This window comes from Amblyraja radiata, chromosome 1 (genome assembly GCF_010909765.2).
Source record: "Amblyraja radiata isolate CabotCenter1 chromosome 1, sAmbRad1.1.pri, whole genome shotgun sequence".
Lineage (NCBI taxonomy): Eukaryota > Metazoa > Chordata > Chondrichthyes > Rajiformes > Rajidae > Amblyraja > Amblyraja radiata.
In genome coordinates, this window is record NC_045956.1 from 142,071,828 (window position 1) to 142,090,992 (window position 19,165).

The 19,165-nt window shown below is 47.8% G+C and overlaps 2 protein-coding genes across 5 annotated transcripts in view; one reads left to right on the forward strand and one right to left on the reverse strand.

Annotated features, from left to right (window-relative positions):
• Window positions 1–5,993: 5,993 nt before the first annotated feature.
• tigd7 (tigger transposable element derived 7) lies at window positions 5,994–9,009 on the reverse strand. Its single transcript, XM_033032091.1, has 2 exons — window positions 8,814–9,009; window positions 5,994–8,586 (listed from the first exon to the last, which is right to left on the reverse strand). The coding sequence occupies exon 2, from the start codon at window positions 8,015–8,017 to the stop codon at window positions 6,365–6,367; it is 1,653 nt and encodes a 550-aa protein (XP_032887982.1). The 5' UTR covers window positions 8,018–8,586; window positions 8,814–9,009; the 3' UTR covers window positions 5,994–6,364.
• A 4-nt stretch (window positions 9,010–9,013) lies between these two features.
• ubap2 (ubiquitin associated protein 2) overlaps window positions 9,014–19,165 on the forward strand; it is a 120,510-nt gene continuing 110,358 nt past the window's right edge. For 2 of the 4 annotated variants that reach the window (XM_033032046.1, XM_033032054.1), the window contains exon 1: window positions 9,075–9,182. The gene's annotated coding sequence lies outside the window, so the exon portion shown is untranslated. Of the gene's footprint in view, window positions 9,183–19,165 lie in introns of all 4 variants that reach the window. The other 2 variants (XM_033032060.1, XM_033032068.1) reach the window with 2 other exon arrangements.

Genomic DNA, 19,165 nt, shown 5'->3' on the forward strand with positions numbered 1-19,165 from the left:
CCTCTGGTCCTCGATTCACCTACTCTGGGCAAGAGATTCTGCGTACCTACCCGATCTATTCCTCTCATGATTTTGTACACCTCAATAAAATCACCCCTCATCCTCCTGCCTTATCTACCCGCAACTCCACCTTCAGGGAGCTCTGCACCAGCATTCCTAGATCCCTTTGCTCTACAACACTCCCCAGAGGCCTACCATTCACTGTGTAGGTACTGCCCACGTTTGACTTCCCAAAATGCAACACCTCACATTTCTCTGTATTAAATTCTATCAACCATTCCTCAGCGTACCTGGCCAATCGATCAAGATCCTGCTGCAATTTTTCAATCATCTTCACTATCTGCAAAACTACCCACTTTTGCATCATCTGTAAACTTGCTAATCTTTCCATGTATGTTCTCATCCAAATAATTGATATAAATGACGAAGAGTAATGGGCCCAGCACCGAACAATGAGGACCATCACTAGTCACAGGCCTCCAGCCCGAGAAGCAACCTTCCACCATCACCTTCTGCTTCCTACCATTAAGCCAATTTTTTTTTAATCCATTCAGCTATCTCTCCTTGGATCCCATGCGATCTAACCTTCCAGAGCAGCTGACCATGCGGAACCTTGTTGAATGCTTTGCAGAAGTCCATATATACATCTGCAGCTCTGCCCTCATCAGCCTTTTTGGTCACATCTTCAAAAAACGCAAATCAAATTTGTGAGACACGAACTCCCACATACAAACCTATGCTGACAATCCCTAATCAGCCCACATCTGTCTAAATGCTTGTATATCCTATCCGTCAGAATACTCTCTAGTAACTTTCCAACTACAGATGTTAAGCTCACTGACCTATATTTCCCAGCATTTCCCCCACAACCCTTCTTGACTAGAGGCACATTTGCCACCCTCCAGTCTTCCGGCACCTCACCTATATTTAAAGACGCGTAAATTACAACCAGGGCTGCCGCAATTTCCTCTCTCGTTTCCCACAATGTCCTCGGATATATCTGAAGCCCTGGAGATTTATCTACCTTCATACACTATGGTACCTTCAGTACCTTGACCTAACACTGACGGTTGATGGGCTTTCTGGAGTGCATCAATGTGCTGTGCCCAGGACAGGTCCTCAGAGATGTGCACACCCAGGAATTTGTTGACTCTCTCATGTGATAGGAGCAGAACTAGGCCATTCGGCCCATCAAGTCTACACCCCCATTCAATCATGGCTGATCTATCTCTCCCTCCTAACCCTATCTTGTTCTGGCACCATGCAATCAGATTATCAATCTCCCTGCTATCCTCTGACACATCATTGGGGACTCAGAATGTATCCTGGTGGGGCACCGTTGGGAATTAACATGGAGTTGTTTTATCACCTATCCTCACTGATGGTGGTCTACAGGTCAGCTAGTTGAAGATCTATTTGCAGAAGAGGGTGCTGATTCTGATCTTGCAGTTTGGAGATGAGATTGTTTGGGATTATGGTGTTGAAGGCAGAGCCATAGTCAATAAATGAGAGCCTGATGGCCTTGCTATCTAGATATTAGGTTAGGAGATGGTGCCTGTAGTAGGTAAAGGACAAGAGGTAGAGGACCAAGGCTGTCTGGGAGGCTGGGTTCAATGGTTCTTTATTATCACATGTACCAAGGTAGAGTGATTTTTGTTTGCAACAGTTCAGAAAATTATAACTATATATATGCACAATCCCAGATAAGTACAAAGTGTATAGAAATAGTCCACTGAGATCTTATACGAGTCGCCAGGTTTTGGTGCCATTTTCAAAGTCCAAGTTGCTTTAAGTGCAGCTGGTTATAAAGGCCCGTTGTCCTGGGCCTGTTGCCGGGTGGGCCTGGCAAGGTGCAGTTGTAGGTGTCCTTCACTGCTGCTCCACTGCAGTGTTGCTGCAGGCTGCGTCTGCTCTGCGTGCTCTGTCTCCTGGAATGGCAACCAATCTAGTCGAGTCCCAGGCCACTGCAGAGCCTTCAGCTATTGCCTCAATCCAGATCGGCCTGTGAACCATCGTCCTGCCGCCGTACAGCTTCCTGTCTTGGATCCGTTGCCGCCGACTCCCTCCACCCTCCTCTATGGTTCTCGGGATGAGCAGGGGCCAGGCTCGGTGGATGATGGGGGATAGCTGCGGCACCTTGGTGTTGATGTGTGCTATGACGAGCCTCTTATTGAAGTACCACGTGATAATGAATGTGAGTAACAGGACAGTACAAAACAATATGTACGGGGTGGGTTGGTGAAACAAGATGGGGAGAGGTAATGGGCAAATGGAACCAGATGGAGGAGGTTGTATAGAAGCATGTGATAAGTGGAGCCAGATGGGGAGGAATAGTGGGCAGAAGGAAACAGATGGAGGAGGAATTGGAAGTGAAGAACAAAGGGAGAGGAAAACAGTGGACAGATGAGTGTGTGTGTGTGACCTGAAAATGGAAAATTCAATATTCATACCATTGAGTTGTAAGCACCACAAACAGAATATGAAATGTCGTTCATCCAAATTGTGTGTGGCCTCTCCAGCAATGGAAAAGACCAAGAACGGACAGTTGGGAAAGAGATCAGGTGTTCAAGAAGGTACTGCAGATGCTGGAAGATCGAAGGTACACAAAAATGCTGGAGAAACTCAGCGGGTGCAGTAGCATCTATGGAGCGAAGGAAATAGGCGACGTTTCGGGCCGAAACCCTTCTTCAGACTGATGGGGGGTGGGTGGGGGGGGAGAAGGAAGGAAAAAGGGAGGAGGAGGAGCCCGAGGGCGGGGGGATGGGAGGAGACAGCTCGAGGGTTAAGGAAGGGGAGGAGACAGCAAGGGCTAGCAAAACTGGGAGAATTCAACGTTCATGCCATCCGGACGCAAGCAACCCAAGCGGAATATGAGGTGCTGTTCCTCCAATTTCCGGTGTTGCTCACTCTGGCAATGGAGGAGACCCAGGACAGAGAGGTCGGATTGGGAATGGGAGGGGGAGTTGAAGTGCTGAGCCACCGGGAGTTCAGGTAGGTTATTGCGGACTGAGCGGAAGTGTTCGGCGAAACGATCGCCCAACCTCCGCTTAGTCTCCCCGATGTAAATCAGCTGACATCTAAAGCAGCGGATGCAGTAGATGAGGTTGGAGGAGATACAGGTGAACCTTTGTCGCACCTGGAACGACTGCTTGGGTCCTTGAATGGAGTCGAAGGGGGAGGTGAAGGGACAGGTGTTGCATTTCTTGCGGTTGCAACGGAAAGTGCCCGGGGAGGGGGTGGTACGGGAGGGAAGGGAAAAATTGACAAGGGAGTTGCGGAGGGAGCGGTCTTTGCGGAAGGCAGACATAGGGGGAGATGGGAAGATGTGGCGAGTGGTGGGGTCACGTTGGAGGTGGCGGAAATGGCGGAGGATTATTTGTTGTATTTGCCGGCTGGTGGGGTGAAAGGTGAGGACTAGGGGGACTTGTTGCGAGTGCGGGGATGGGGAGAGAGAGCAGTGTGGCAGGGTATGGATGAGACCCTGGTGCGAAAGAGATGGTGTGTTAAAAAGACATTCAAACATAAGCTTGGAATAATGACTGTGGACAAGGCACAGGTCTTCTGCAAAATGATTGCATAGTTTACATTTGATTAAACACACAATAGCAATGTAGTTTTACGGGTAAAATTGTACAGGCATAACATTAATAGAGAAGGGGGTTACATATTTGAGGAAACCTTTAAAAGTAGCGGAACAGGTGGATAGGTTAAAGCGAGAATGTGAAGATGCTAGAAAAACCACATAAATGCTCCAGACACAAGGAACAGTCTGGCAATGCAGGAGATCCAGGAAGAAAGGTCAGTATGGGAATGGCAAGGGGAGTTAAAATGGATAGCATCTGGGAGTTCCAGTAGGTCTTGGGTAGGTCTAGCATGTTCAGCGAAACGGCTGCCGAGTCTCAGCTTAGTTTTGCTGATGTAAAGGAGGCCACATCGGAAACACAGGCGAGGGTTAGAGAAGGTGCACCTGACCCTCTGCCTCACCTGGAAGGACTTCTTGGGCCCCTGGCTGGATGTGAGGGAGGAAGTATATGGATAGGTGTGACATCTCGAACAGTTGTTGGGGAAAATATCTGGGGAGAGGGTGGGATCACATTAAAGGTGGCAGAAATGTTGGAGAATGAAGAGTTGGGTGCGGAGGCTGGTGGGGTGAATGGCAAGGATCAGGGAAACTCTGGAGCGAAACCAGAACTACGGGACTAAGAGGAGACGTGGGTGTGGGATCCCATCTGAGACAGAAATGGGGAAAATACGCTTACTAAAGAAAGGGGACACCTTGGATGCCCTAGAAATGAAAGCCTCATCTAGGGAGCATCTCAGTGGACACGGAGAAATTGAAAGTAGGGGATCGCTTCTTTGCAAGAGGCAGGTTGGGAGGAATACTGACTCGATGGGTATGCAATAGATGTCAGTTGCTAGCCTGTCCTATGATGTTGACTGGGAGATCAAGAAAGGACAGCGAGGTGTCAGAGATGGTCCAAATGAATTTGAGGGCAGGGTGGAAGTTAGTGGTAAAGTTAATGAAAGCAACGTGTTCTGCACAGCTGCAGGAGGCAGCCACAAATCGGTCGTCAAGGTAGCAGAGAAGGATTTGGGAGATGGTGCCAGTGTACGTTTAGAATAAGGATTGATTGATGTCACCAACAAAATGCAGGCAAAGTTGTGCCCCGTGTGAGGCTACACCTGTAATTTGAAGAAAGTGAGAGGAGTCGGATGTTTTTGAGGGTGAGACCATGTTCCACCAGGCAGAGTGTCGATAAGGAGAAGCTGATTGGGTCTCTGTTCAAAGAACCAGAGAGCATCAAGACTTTCCCGACAGGGGGGAGATGGTGTAAAGGGACTGGATGTCCATGGTAAAGATGAAACTGAGGGGGCCTAGAAATGGAAAGTTATTGAAGGATTGAAAGGCATATGAGGTTTTCTCGGATGTAGGTTGGAATAAACTGGCCTAGGGGGGAAATAGGATGGAATAAAGGTATTTGGAGATAAGATCAATGGGACAGGAGCACGCCAAAACTATGGGTCTGACAGGAGAGTCCAGTTTATGGATTTTGTGAAGGAGATAGGAGTGGGCAGTGAGAAGCTGGATCATGATTAGATTGGAAGCAGTGGAGGGAATATCGTCAGATTGGTAGCTTTCTGGAAAATGATGGCCTGGTGTTCATCTGTGGGGTCATGGCCAAGGAGCAAGGCATGAGGTGGAGCCTGGCATCAGCACGGTAGAGATCAGCTCGCCCGTCTACAATGGCACCCCTTTCATTGGCGGGTTTAATAACAATGTTTAGATTGCTACTGAGTAAGCATAAAAGTGTGCGTTCAGAGGTGAGATTGGAGGAGATAAGTGGAGTGGAGAAGTCCAGACAGTTGATGTCGTGCCGGCATATGGAAATAAAAAAGTTCCAAGGAGGGTGGATTACTGGGGGGGTGGGGGGAGGAGTCCATGAGGAGGAGGGATGTTGGTGATGAGAGAAGGTGGTCACCAAGCAGCGAGTACTCCTTGACAGAGGAAATAACCTGTAGAGAGAGGCAACGGAAGAACTCAACTCACGGCAGGCTCCGAACTTGAGGTGTGTGCTCAAGAGTACAAAGAAAAAGTCTCTGCTGAGGACTAACCATTCTGCCTTAGAGAGGAGGATGTTGGGAAGATGGAGAAAACCCAATAAGGGTAAGGGCAGGTAGAGATCAGACATGCGCTCTGACGAGGGCACCACATATCCCACTTGGGTAGCTTACAACCTAACAGTATGAACATTGAATTGTCCATTTTTAGGTAACTAACCTACAGACAACCATCTTTTCTATGCCACACCTGGATTCACACCCATTTCTCCTTCCCCTTCCACCTATATTTGTTTCACAATTCTCACTTTTTTCCTTCTTTAACACACACCTTATGTCTGTTCATCTCTGACCTGTGCCCAACCATCTGCATATCAACCCCCCCCCCCCCCCCATCCACTTGTCACTTGCCAGGCTATGTACTGCCCCTCCTCCCCTCACAATGGCGCAGTGTTACGAGTTGTGGCCTTACAGCCCCAGAGAACCAAGTACAATCCTGACCTCGGGTCCTGTCTGTGGGGAGTTTGCACATTCTCCCTGTGGACACGTGGGTTTCCTCTGGTTTCCTCCCACTTTCCAAAGACGTGTAGGTTTATAGGAAAGAACTAGTGTACGGGCAATCTTTGGGTGGTGCGGACTTGGTGGGCTTCCATGCTAAACTATAAATATTGTGAATAAACTTTAAACATTGTAGATAAACTTTAAACATTGTGAATAAACTTGTAACATTGTACCCACCCACTAGCTGTGACCCCACACACTTGTAAGAAGGCTGTGGTAAAAGAGGAGGGATAGGGTCAACAGCTTAAGCAACAGTTTCATTGTCACGTTTCATTTGTTTACCCTGCTGATGCTGCTTCTTTACAATAATCTCTCTGAATGCTTTAAAATGTTCATAATAAGGCTGCACATCAGGTTGTGATGACAAATCAATGTAGGAGATAATCGTATCAATTGAATCTCGTACAGTAGAGAGTTTTGGTTTATTATCCACTGTTTTTTTATCATCATCATCACTGTTATCTCTGTTATTGCCAATGAGAACTTCATTCACTATTTCATCTTCTGGCAAAACTTTGTACCCAGGATCACCCTCTGTGTCTTCTAGCCAGGTGCTAACATCATCTTCTGTAACTTCAGTCTCTCCTGCCCTTTGAAGGATACAATGAAAATCCCTGACTTCTAACCCTTCAAAGTCATATTCTGCATCCACATTATACAGAAGCTTTTTCCATGCATTAGCCAGTGTTGTAATTTTCATAGCCTTCCACGATGCTGCTAAGTTGAATATTGCTGATTTCAGATTGTAATTCTTGATGTTAGTGAGTCTTGGTATCCCTCGGGTATCATCAACAAAATCTTCCTCCTCTTTTATGACCACGAGAACTTCATGTAAATACCACCACTGGTATAGTCTTTTGCAAGCTACAACTACACCCTGATCCATTGGCTGGATCAGCAATGTATCAGGTGGCAGGTACATGCACCTAATTTTCCCATCATTACTGACAGCCTTGTAAACATTAGGGTGAGCAGGCGTGTTATCCAAAATCAGTAGCGCCTTAACTTCATCTGCAGGAAGTTTGAGGACATCTTCCTGATACTTACGCACAGCAGGAATGAAATGAGTGAAAAACCAATTACTAAAAATGTGCAAATTAAACCAAGCTTTCTTGGAGTTGTAATAATGCACTGGCAGCTGGCGCATTATGTCTTCTAAGTCCCGTGGGCGTGCTGATCTCCCCACAACAGCTAATTGTAGACGATGCATACCATCTGCATTTGCACAACACAACACTGAGAATCTCTCTTTGTTCAATTTGTGGCCATGTAGGGCAGTTTCACGTTTAAATGCTCGGGTATTGCGAGGGAGTGACCGCCAAAACAGACACGTTTCAACTGCATTATACACTTGGGAATGTAGAAAACCTTCCTTCTTGATTACATCATTCAGCCCCGTCCTGAAAGTTTCCACTACTTCTGTTGGTGCACTGGCAGCTTCACTATGAATAACCGTTTTAACCATGCCATGGCGATTTCTAAATCGCCATAGCCACCCAGCAGTAGCTTGAAACTTCTCCACTCCCATATGCTTGGCTAGTTTGGCTGCTGCATTTTGGATCTCCGAACCTCGGACGTTTACACCACAGGAACGTTCTTGCATGATCCACGTGTAGACTGCTTCCTCAAGATCTTTATCTTGTGCAACTCTCATGTGCTTCCTTCCACCAACAGAGGAAGTTTTAGATGTGGAAGGTACTCCGAACTTTAGTGAAAATGCAGTAAGCTTGTCCTTTGCTTTTCGTATGTCTGACACAGTTTGTTTTTTCACACCATATTCTTCACATACGTGCGCTACCGTAGCACCAGCCTCTAACTTCTTTATTAGTTCTAGTTTCTGGTTAACACTTAGGCTAACACGCTTTCTTTTTACACCACCGTTCTCTCTGGAAGCCATGGTCAATCACCGCAATGATAATTTAAAGCAAAAAGTGACTAAACACTGTAAACAGGGTGAGTGCACAACAATGCTCTGACACTGAGTGGCGGGAAACACAGACTGAGACAAGATTTTCTCCAACCACCTAGCGGCCATTCCATGAGACAATGAACTTGGTCTACGACCGATTTGGTCTGTTATAGCTGAAATCTTATAAAGAGTTCCATAATAGAGGCTGTACTGTATAGACAGTAACTGCTGAAGATACTGTGTCAGAGCACAGCAATGGTGAGATAAAGTGTTATAGTTTCAGGATGGTACCCTTGCATTAGGCTGGAAAAGTGAGACCAGTTCTGGAGGAACGTTGGAAGAAGATACAAAGTGCTGGAGTAGGTCAGGCAATGTCCCTGGAGAATATGGATAGGTGATGTTTTGAGATGAGACCCTTTGGTTCAGTTGAAAGGTTAGCAGCCTGAATTGTTGACGAGTGAATTGCTTTAATTTGTAGAGATGCCATCCATGTCAAACATCCAGCTGTAAAAATCCTGTCTTTTTCTTCTGGTAGTTATAAATATCTCAGTCAGTTCCTTTATTATTAAAAAAAAAAATCAATTATCAAAATTATGCCGATAAACAGTGCTCAATCTCAATGCACCTTCATCATTTGACCTCAGCATCAGTTATGTGAAACAGCCTAAATGGTTCCTTTAAGACAAGACAACCAACATGTGCACTGCATCTTCTGCACTTGATGATAGAAGAGATTTTTTCCTTTTTGACAAATCTCTATCACTGTTCTGTCCAAATAACTCACCAACCACTGCAAGAAAATCACCAAGATGACTTCGGAGACATACGACTTTATAGCCCAAACGGACCATTAAGATGTTGTTTCCTTTACTCGCATTTCTTTGTGGACGCCATTAACTCAACAACATTCCTGTTGACTCTGGTGGTCGCGCAATGAATCCTGGGGGTTATGCTAAGGAGGCGGGTGACGTGACGCAGGGCGGGTTGAGGCAGCGGCGGCGGCGCGGGGTTGAGGCGGTCACGTGAGCCGCGGGCCTTTGTGAGCACATTGGCCGGTAGCCGAGCGCTGGCCGCGACCGTGTCCGCTGGGCCGCCCGTTTACTTCACTGCGCTGCACCGCACCTCACCTCATCGCATCGCATCGTCCGCACAGGTGAGCGCCAGCCCGCCCGCTCCTTGTCCACCCTCACAGTCGCGCAGTCTCCAGGAGGCCGACGGTGGCGATTTTTACTTTTAATGGCGCGGGAGTGGTCCGTTGTGAGGAGGAGGAGGGGGGGGAGGAGGAGAAGAAGAGTTGATGGGTCAGCTGCACCGACTGACTGACTGACCGACGGAGCGGAGCGGGTCGAGTCGGGTCGGTCGCCGATCGGGCGGGGAGCGGCCTCTCGTTCACTCTGCCCTCCGCGTGTTGGCGCGGCGCCCCTCACTTGCATGGCGTCACGTTGTTGTTGTCGGCGGCGGCGGCGGCGGCGTCTGGGGCCCCCGGGGGGACACTGCACCGGAGCGGGGGCGGCTGGTATTCCCCGTGTGATTGTCGAAGAATAACTTTATTCCCAAATCGTGTCGGGGTATGTTTTATTTTCCGCCCCCCCCCCCCACTGGGTTTTATAACGAACCCTTCCGGTGCATGGAACGGAAGAAGATGACGGTGTCACAGTAACGGACGAGAAAACACGGCAAATGTTGCTTGGAGACAGCAGAACATGCCAGAACTAAGCGCTCGGCCGGCGGCAACGTCTGTGGAGCAGGAAGGAAACTTAACGTTCGGGTCGATGACCTTTCATCGAAATGTTTTACAGTGTCATTTATGAATTTGAGGAACGGGTGTTTGTTTCTTTGAAAATTGTTTACGGCTCGTAGATCGATTTCTAACGAAGTCTTCGACCTGGAGCGTTAACTCCGTTTCTTTCCACAAATGGTGACGCATCTGCAGAATACTTCCAACATTTATGTATTTTTTAAAAATAATTTGCTTAAACGACAACGTTACCCGTTTTAAGTCTTAGTTTTTATAATTTTAACTTATCTGAAACTGAAAAAAATATCTAGTCTATGACTATAAATCGGTCAGAATAAAATGGACGGATGATTTTAATGGAAGGCTTTTGCATTCCATTAAAAGATTTACCTCTCCGAGGAGAAAAACAATATCTCCAAGGAAATGGCGAACCATATAATGTTCACAAAATATCTAGGCCTCCACTCTAAATTTTACTCCTAGGTATTGGAATTTTAGCCATTTGTTTGATCGTATAATTGTATGTTTTATATACAACACAGCACAGATCTATTGACCTACATTATGCCAAATTAAACTAATCCTTTCTGTATGCATGTGCTCCATGTACTGCTAGAATAAATACATTTATTTGTTCCTTTTTGTGACATAGGACAATAAGACACTCTTGCCTATATATTGATGTTCCTATCTAAAAGCCTCTTAAATGCCACTATCGTATCTGCTTCCACGACCACTTCTGGTAATGCATCCCAGGCACCCACCACTTTGTGTTTTAAAAAAAACGTGCCCTGCACATCATCAAACTTGTCCTTATAACCTTAAAGATATGCCCTCTAATATTTGACATTTCAACCCAGCGATAGTTTCTGCCATTCAATCCTATCAGTGTCTTGCATAATTTTATGAACTTCAAACAGGTCTCCCCTAAACCTCTTGCTCCAGAGAAAATGATCCAAATTTGTCCAAACTCTCAAGCTAATATGCTGTAATCCAGGCAGCGTTATGATAATCAACTTCCTCCCTCAAAAACACCTCCACATCTTCCCTCTAATGGGGCGACCAAAACGGCACTTAATAAACACTTCAAATGCGGCCTTAAAAAAGCTACCTTATTACTCCTGATTCTTTTAACTCATTGCCCTGATTAATGAAGTCAAGTGTACCATATGCCTTCTTTACCACTCTATCAACTTGTGCTACTTTCCGGCAGCAAAGTTAAGGGTCTTGCCATTAACTGTAAACATTCTCCTTGTATGTGATCCCTGAAAGTGCAAAATCTCATACTCGGCTGGATTACACTACCTCTGGTATTTCTCTGCCAACATCTGTAAGTGATCTATATCCTGCTAAATCCATTGACAGCCTCTGTCACTGTCTGCAACTCCAGAAATGTTTGTAGTGTCTCCAAACTGAATAACTAATCCATCTACATTTTCATCTGTCAATTATATACATCACATATCACAAAATCCTGCAAAACATCACAGTTACAGATCTCCAGGCCAAGCAATACCCCTCCACTACTATCTGAGTAGGAATGAACTGCAGATGCTGGTTTACACTGAAAATACACACAAATGTTGGAGTAACTCTGGGACAGGCAGCATCTCTGGAGGGTCTGAAGAAGGGCCTCAACCCAAAATGTCACCCATTCTTTCTCTCCAGAGATGCTGTCTGTCCGACTGAGTTACTGCAGCCTTTGTGTATCTACTATCCTCTCTTCTATGTGTGTTTGGATGGAGGGAGGTATTTGGAGGGATATGGACCAAGCGCAGGCAGGTGGGACTAGTGTAGCTAGGACATGATGGCCGGTGTGGGCAAGTTGGGCCTGTTTCCACACTACGAAGAATGGTCTAATTCTGCTCCTAGAACTTATGAATATCCATGCCCCTACCCGTAGCAGCTTTATCATCTCATCAAAAATCTCAAACAAGTTTGTAAGACATGACCTGCCCCATTGCTAACTGTCATTAATTAGTCCATTCCCTTTTAGATGCTGAAGTTTAGTCATGTATTCTAATCAAATTTGTCCCAAAATCATTTTCACTGTCATTCACATTTGGCTTTCTTTGCAGATCTTTAATCTTTTTATCACATTTATCTTTTCTGCAGCCATATACATGGGTTTAGCAGCTAGGAACAGAAAGCTATTTTCCATCTTGGTAACGGTGGTAGAGATTAATATGCTTCATCTCGGGCTAGATGTATTAAGGAAGAAGTTTAGCCACTGAAACCAGATACCATGAAGTAAAGATCTTGTTGAACTTGTATGTGTGAAAGAAAGCACTTTTTCCAGTGCTCTTGTGATTACATAATCTCTTGTTTGTGTTACTGGGGTTTATAAATAGATGCACATTACAAATATGAAATTACTAATAGATGATATTTTGCAGAACTCTCGGTGATGCAGATTTCAAACTGGAACTAAGCCTCTATTTTGAAGTATTCTATGCAATTCTGGGTGTCTAAGATGGGCCAGTTTGTCTTTTTTCTGGGGTTGGGGAGACTGAAAATAGAGGACACTAGACCAAGTGCAGACCCGTTGGGTCTGCTCCCCCAACGCAGCCGTTCCCTACCTGTAGCCCCCACGGGAGACGTGGTCGTCCAATTCAAGCGGCTCAGGAATCAGCAGTGCGGCTGTTTTTAAATGGCGTCTTTGAGGCGAGATGCGGGCACCAGCAGCCGTTATGGTCGCTGGCCAGCAGGAGGTGACAAAATGAGTGAGTGGCGGGGAGGGGGGGGGGGGGGGGGGGGGGGGGAGGATTGAAAAATCTACCGAAATGGGAAAAATCAGGGGGTCGGGTGTTGGCGTAGCAACGAATCAAAGGCAGGCAGCCACAAGTCAGAAACACACACAGCCAGCCAGACACACACAGAGTTTTAATATTATATAATATAGATAGATAGGTTTAAAGTAAGGGTGGGCGGGAAGAAATTTCAGAAATTATTTTTTTCTCAGTGGTGGATATATGAAACTGACTAACTGCCAGAGGAAATGGTGGAGGCAGACATAATGACCATGTTTAAAAGGCGTCCGGACAGGTACTTGAAGAGGAAAGAGGGATACCAGCCTAATTTAGGCAAAGAGGATTAGTATAGATGGGCATTGTGGTTGGCATGGGTAGGTTGGACTGAGGACCTGTTTCTGTGTTGTACAGATATGATTTTAAGATCAAGTGGGTCACGTTAAGCTTTGTATTCATAATACTCTCCATCACATCTTTTTCCCCACATTCTGGTCCACCCACACCCTGACATCAAAGAGAAAGTATTCATTGTTCTTGTTTTTCACTGCACCAATATCCACAATCAATGCAATTTCCTCAATACTTTCTGACGCTTTAAATGAGATTCAACAATGTGCTGTAGTAATGGTAGCCTTTGTGTTTCTGCTTATCACCTTCCAGGCTGTTTTCACCTTTATTCTCCCCCTCCACCCAAACCCCTCCCCCAACCTGACTCCATCTATCTCTATCTCCCAACTCCACCTCTTCTTCTAACCGACCTGGATGTGAATGGCTGCAATCCATGCAAAATAAATGCTTGCAATACAATTGGATAAGGAATTCAAGGATATGGTCCCACTGTTGACATGGAAGCCAATAGTTTACCGCAATGTGGTATGAAAGTTGGAGAGGAATTTTCTGTCGTGTTTCCATGCACTCCCGTGCCTCTTTTAGGTGATAGTGATAATAGAATTGAGAGTTATTCAAGAAACTATTGACCTGGGCACTGGTTTCAGACGTTAGTGGTACTTCCAAGGTTTATTTACCATTCTTAATGCGTCAACCACTAAGAAGGATGAAGGCAGTTGAATTTAAACCTACTTCCAAGCCAAAAATCAACCAGACTTCGTAATATAGATAGCCATTCTATTGTCAGAGGATCTATATTCTGCAGGTGCTGTTCAGGTTATGTTTGCAGTTTAAAAAAACTCATGGTAACTGTTTTGCTTCCTAACAAACTTGCCTGACTCTCCAAAGTCAAGAATCAAATTAGAAATTGAATTGGACACATTTCACTTAATTATGAATGCTTATCCATTAACATCAAACTCAGAACAGTTCAGAGTAAAGCTGCCAGCTTCCAGCATCCTGTGCTTCCTTCTTACACCAGGCCTGTGCTGCAAACATGCGTTTGACAATGGTGCACAAAGTAACATTTGCAGGCACATAGTTTGCAAATGCAGCAGAGTGAGGAGTAAATTGATAGAATGCAGGAAAACATAGATTAGCAGAATAGGCAAACAATAGACAATAGGTGCAGGAGTAAGCCATTTGGCCCTTCAAGGCAGCACCGCCATTCAATGTGATCAAGGCTGATCATCCCTAATTAATACCCCGTTCCTGCCTTCTCCCCATATCCCCTGACTCCACTATCTTTAAGAGCCACATCTGGCTCTCTCTTGAAAGTATCCAGAGAACCACCCTCTGAGGCAGAGAATTCCACAGACTCACAACTCTGTGTGAAGAAGTGTTTCCTCGTGTCCGTTCTAAATGGCTTACTCTTTATTCATAAACTGTGGCCCCTGGTTCTGGACTCCCCCAACATCGGGAACATGTTTCCTGCCTCTAGCGTGTCCAAACCCTTAATAATCTCATATGTTTCAATAAGATATCCTCTCATCCTTCTCAACTCCAGAGTATACAAGCCCAGCCGCTCCATTCTCTCAGCATATGACAGTCCCGCCAACCCGGGAATTAAACCTACGAAGCACTCCCTCAAGAGCAAGAATGTCCTTCCTCAAATTAGGGTGACCAAAACGGCACACAATACCAGGGCTCGAAATTAACGGTTGCCCGGGTGCCAATGACCATCCAAAGTGCTGCCAGGCAACATAAACGCTGAGTCATTTTGCCCGGCTTGGCACTGCAGATACTGGTTTATACTGAAGATTGACACAAAATACTGGAGTAACTCAGCGGGTCAGGCAGCATCTCTGGGGAAAAGGAACGTGACGTTTCGTGTCGGCGGCGGCTGTATTGCAGAGCAAAGATACTAGGTGCAGGGTGATGAAGGGTCGGAGCGAATGACGGCCCCCGAACAACGGCAGCAGCAGCCGCGACAGCGGCTCCATCTCTTCCTCCTCCCGCACCCCGCCCGCCCTGATAGCGGCCGCTGCTTGCCATTCTGCCAACGGCGCTTTCAAAACAAACCCTCCCGCACGCCGAGGAGGGAGGGAGGGGGAGGCCTCCTTCCGCCGTCTGAAGCAGCTGCACCGCTCGGCCCCCGCACATTGCTGTTGGCTGGCGGAGGAGGGGAGGCGGTGACGAGGAGATCCCAACCGCCTCCCCCTTTGGCGGTGGACAGGGACGGCCAAGGTTGTGGGGCGATGTTGTCCGACCTTCCTCCCCACCTCCTCGGCCCCTTCCACTCTCTCTTGTACGCGCCCCTCCACCCCCCCTTATCTTGAGACCCCTCCTCTGCATCCCGCACTGATCCCCGTTCCGCCTCTATTCAGTCCTCACTGACATCCCCTGTGCTCCCCTCCCCATCTACTACCCCCCCCCCCCCCCCCCCCACCCCCATCTATTCATCCTGCACTGATCTCCCTATCCACCTCGCATTGATTCTCCCGCCACTCCCCTCATCCATCTTATACTGGTCCCTCAATTCATCCTGTACTGACCCCCCATACCCATCCATCCTGCACTGCCCCCCCCCCCCCGATTCATCCTGCGTTGATCCCCCCATTCATCCCGTACTGACCCACCCTCCATTTACCCTGCACCGAACCCCCCCATCCATCCTGTAGTGATCTCCCCATTCATCTTTTACTGATGCCCTCCATTCATCCTGTACTGATCTCCCATGTTGTCCCCCTCCGTCCCCATCTCAATGAGTTCCGTGCCCACCATGACTTGGAACGCTTCTACCATCGCCTCCGCCTCACAGCGCACTTCCATGGGAAGGAGTCCTCGCCCCCCAATGATGACCCTTTTCCCCGTCTCCAACGCACCCCCTCCTCGTGGAACCCCTCTCGTAACGTCCCGGCTCTGGAACTCTTTATCCAGAACTGCCGCCGCGACGTCAACCGCCTCAACTTCTCCACTCCCCTGTCTCACTCCAATCTCTCCCCCCCTGAACGCACTGCCATTGAATCACTCCGCAAAAACCCAGGTTGGGTTATCAAACCAGCCGACAAGGGAGGTGCCGTGTCTGGCGCGTCGATCTCTACAAAGCTGAGGCCACGCGCCAACTCTCGGACACCTCCTCCTAGTTACCCTTGGACCATGACCCCACTGACGAGCACCAGGTCACCATATCTAGCACCATCACCGACTTCATCAATTCCCACGCCCTGCCCGACCAAGCTTCCAACCTCATCGTTCCCCAGCCCCGCACGGCCCGTTTTTACCTTCTCCCCAAAATCCACAAACCCGGCTCTCCCGGCAGACCCATTGTCTGCTTGTTCATGCCCCACCGAACTCATCTCCACATACCTTGACTCCATACTATCCCCCTTGGTCAAATCCCTTCCCACCTATGTTCTAGACACCTCAGACACTCTCCGCCGCCACCGCGCATTCAACTCTCTAGGTCCTCACCCCCTCATCTTCACCATGGATGTCCAGTCACTCTACACCTCCATCCCCCACCAGGATGGCCTCAAAGCCCTCCGGTTCTTCCTCGACCAGAGGAGCAACCTATACCCAGCCACTGACACTCTCCTCCGCCTAGCGGAGTTGGTCCTCACCCTCAACAACTTTACGTTTGACTCCTCCCATTTCCTCCAAACACAAGGCGTAGCTATGGGCACACGCATGGGCCCCAGCTACGCCTGCCTCTTTGTCGGGTACGTTGAACAATCCTTGTTCAATACGTACCAGGGCCCCATCCCCGACCTCTACCTCCGTTACATTGACGACTGCTTTGGGGCCACCTCCTGCACCCACACACAACTGACTGACTTCATCCACTTCACCACCAACTTCCATCCGGCACTCCAATACACCTGGACCATTTCCGACACTTCCCTACCAATCCTTGACCTCACCATCTCCATCGCAGGGGACAGACTTCTGACCGACATACACTACAAACCAACTGACTCACATGGCTATGTGGACTACACGTCTTCCCACCCTGCCCCCTGTAAAGACTCCATCCCCTACTCCCAATTCCTCCGCCTACGCCGCATCTGTTCCCAGGATGAGACGTTCCACACCAGGGCATCGGAAATGTCCTCGTTCTTCAGGGAACGGGGATTCCCCTCCGCCACCATAGATGAGGCTCGCACCAGGGTCTCATCCATACCCCGCAACACTGCTCTCTCTCCCCATCCCTGCACTCGCAACAAGGGCAGATTCCCCCTAGTCATCACCTTTCACCCCACCAGCCGGCAAATACAACAAATAATCCTCCGCCATTTCCGCCACCTCCAACATGACCCCACCACTCGCCACATCTTCCCATCTCCCCCTATGTCTGCCTTCCGCAAAGACCGCTCCCTCCGCAACTCCCTTGTCAATTCTTCCCTTCCCTCCCATACCACCCCCTCCCCGGGCACTTTCCATTGCAACCGCAAGAAATGCAACACCTGTCCCTTCACCTCCCCCCTCGATTCCATTCAAGGACCCAAGCAGTCGTTCCAGGTGCGACAAAGGTTCACCTGTATCTCCTCCAACCTCATCTACTGCATCCGCTGCTCTAGATGTCAGCTGATTTACATCGGGGAGACTAAGCGGAGGTTGGGCGATCGTTTCGCCGAACACCTCCGCTCAGTCCGCAATAACCTACCTGAACTCCCGTTGGCTCAGCACTTCAACTCCCCCTCCCATTACCAATCCGACCTCACTGTCCTGGGTCTCCTCCATTGCCAGAGTGAGCAACACCGGAAATTGGAGGAACAGCACCTCATATTCCGCCTGGGTTGCTTGCGTCCGGATGGCATGAACATTGAATTCTCCCAATTTTGCTAGCCCTTGCTGTCTCCTCCCCTTCCTTAACCCTCGAGCTGTCTCCTCCCATCCCCCCGCCCTCGGGCTCCTCCTCCTCCCTTTTTCCTTCCTTCTCCCCCCCACCCCCCACCAGTCTGAAGAAGGGTTTCGGCCCGAAACGTCGTCTATTTCCTTCGCTCCATAGATGCTGCTGCGCCCGCTGAGTTTCTCCAGCATTTTTGTGTACCTTCGATCTTCCAGCATCTGCAGTTCCTTCTTGAACACTGCTTACTTTCATTGATTGATGAACAAAGACCCCCCAGATCCTGTTGTACTACCCCTTTTCCCAACTTGACACCATTTAGATAAACTGCCTTCTTGTTTTTGCTACCAAAGTGGATAACCTCACATTTATCCACACTAAATTGCATCTTCCATGCATCTGCCCACTCACCCAACCTGTCCATGTCACCCTGCATTCTCATAGCAAGTGGCAGATTAAATTTAATTCAGAAGTATCAGTTGATATGCTGTGGCAGAAAGAGTAAAGAGAGCCATATTCATTAAATGATATATCCAATGGAACATTGTGCCCACATTGGCTGCTTATGCAGATACATCATTGAAGATAGCAAAGCACCTCGAGAGAGGGGTTAAACGAAGCAAATGGTATTTGGAGAGTAGTAAATGTACATATGAATTCAAAAGCTAAGTTTTATTAAACCTCTATAAAATAACTAGACTATGTGGGACCCGTTGGGTCCAGCATCACACGGGAGGGCTGGTCCCCCAACGCAATATTCCAGCTCTCCACCAATTCAAATATTGGTGGGGGTGGCTTTCTGGAGCGCTAGTATGGGTGTTGTGGGCTGAAGGGACTGGAATGGATTATTGGGCTGGCGGGCACAGTCACTCAAGCCTGTTGTGCTGGCAGCTCACTCACGGCTGGTGGGCTGGCAGTTGACTCACGACTATTCCTTGATATTCCATTTCAAGCAGGGTGCAAGACCACCAAATTCAAATGCAGTTTCTTACTACTTCAAGCAGGGTGCAAGGCCACCAAATTCAAGTGCAGGTTCATACCATTTCAAGCAGAGTGCAAGGCCACCAAATTCAAGTGCAGTTTCATACCATTTCAAGCAGGGTGCAAGGCTACTGAAGACAGCGAGTCATGACCTCTCCCTCCTCCATCTTGCAGAGACTGAACCACGCCCACACTTCTGGGCTTTATAGGTCCCCCCCACCAGAAGGGGCGTGGCCTTCATGGCGTGATTGACAGGAGAGAGAATCTCAACATTTTAAAAACATTAATAACTCTTATTTTTAATCAATGGGAAAAATCTTCGGCACCTGATGAGCGGAGGGGGACTGAGTAAGATGGCCTAAATCACAGCCGTATGTGGTGGCGTTTTTCTAAAATTTATATAAAGCGCAAACAGGAAATGGTCAAGATTAGACTTTTAATTATATGGAAGGCAAGGCACCTTTAATTAGGCAAGGCACCTTTAATTAGGC

Bases quoted from the DNA above. Each gene is read 5' to 3' on its own strand.
- tigd7 (XM_033032091.1), bottom strand. From the start codon at position 8,017: ATGGCTTCCAGAGAGAACGGTGGTGTAAAAAGAAAGCGTGTTAGCCTA.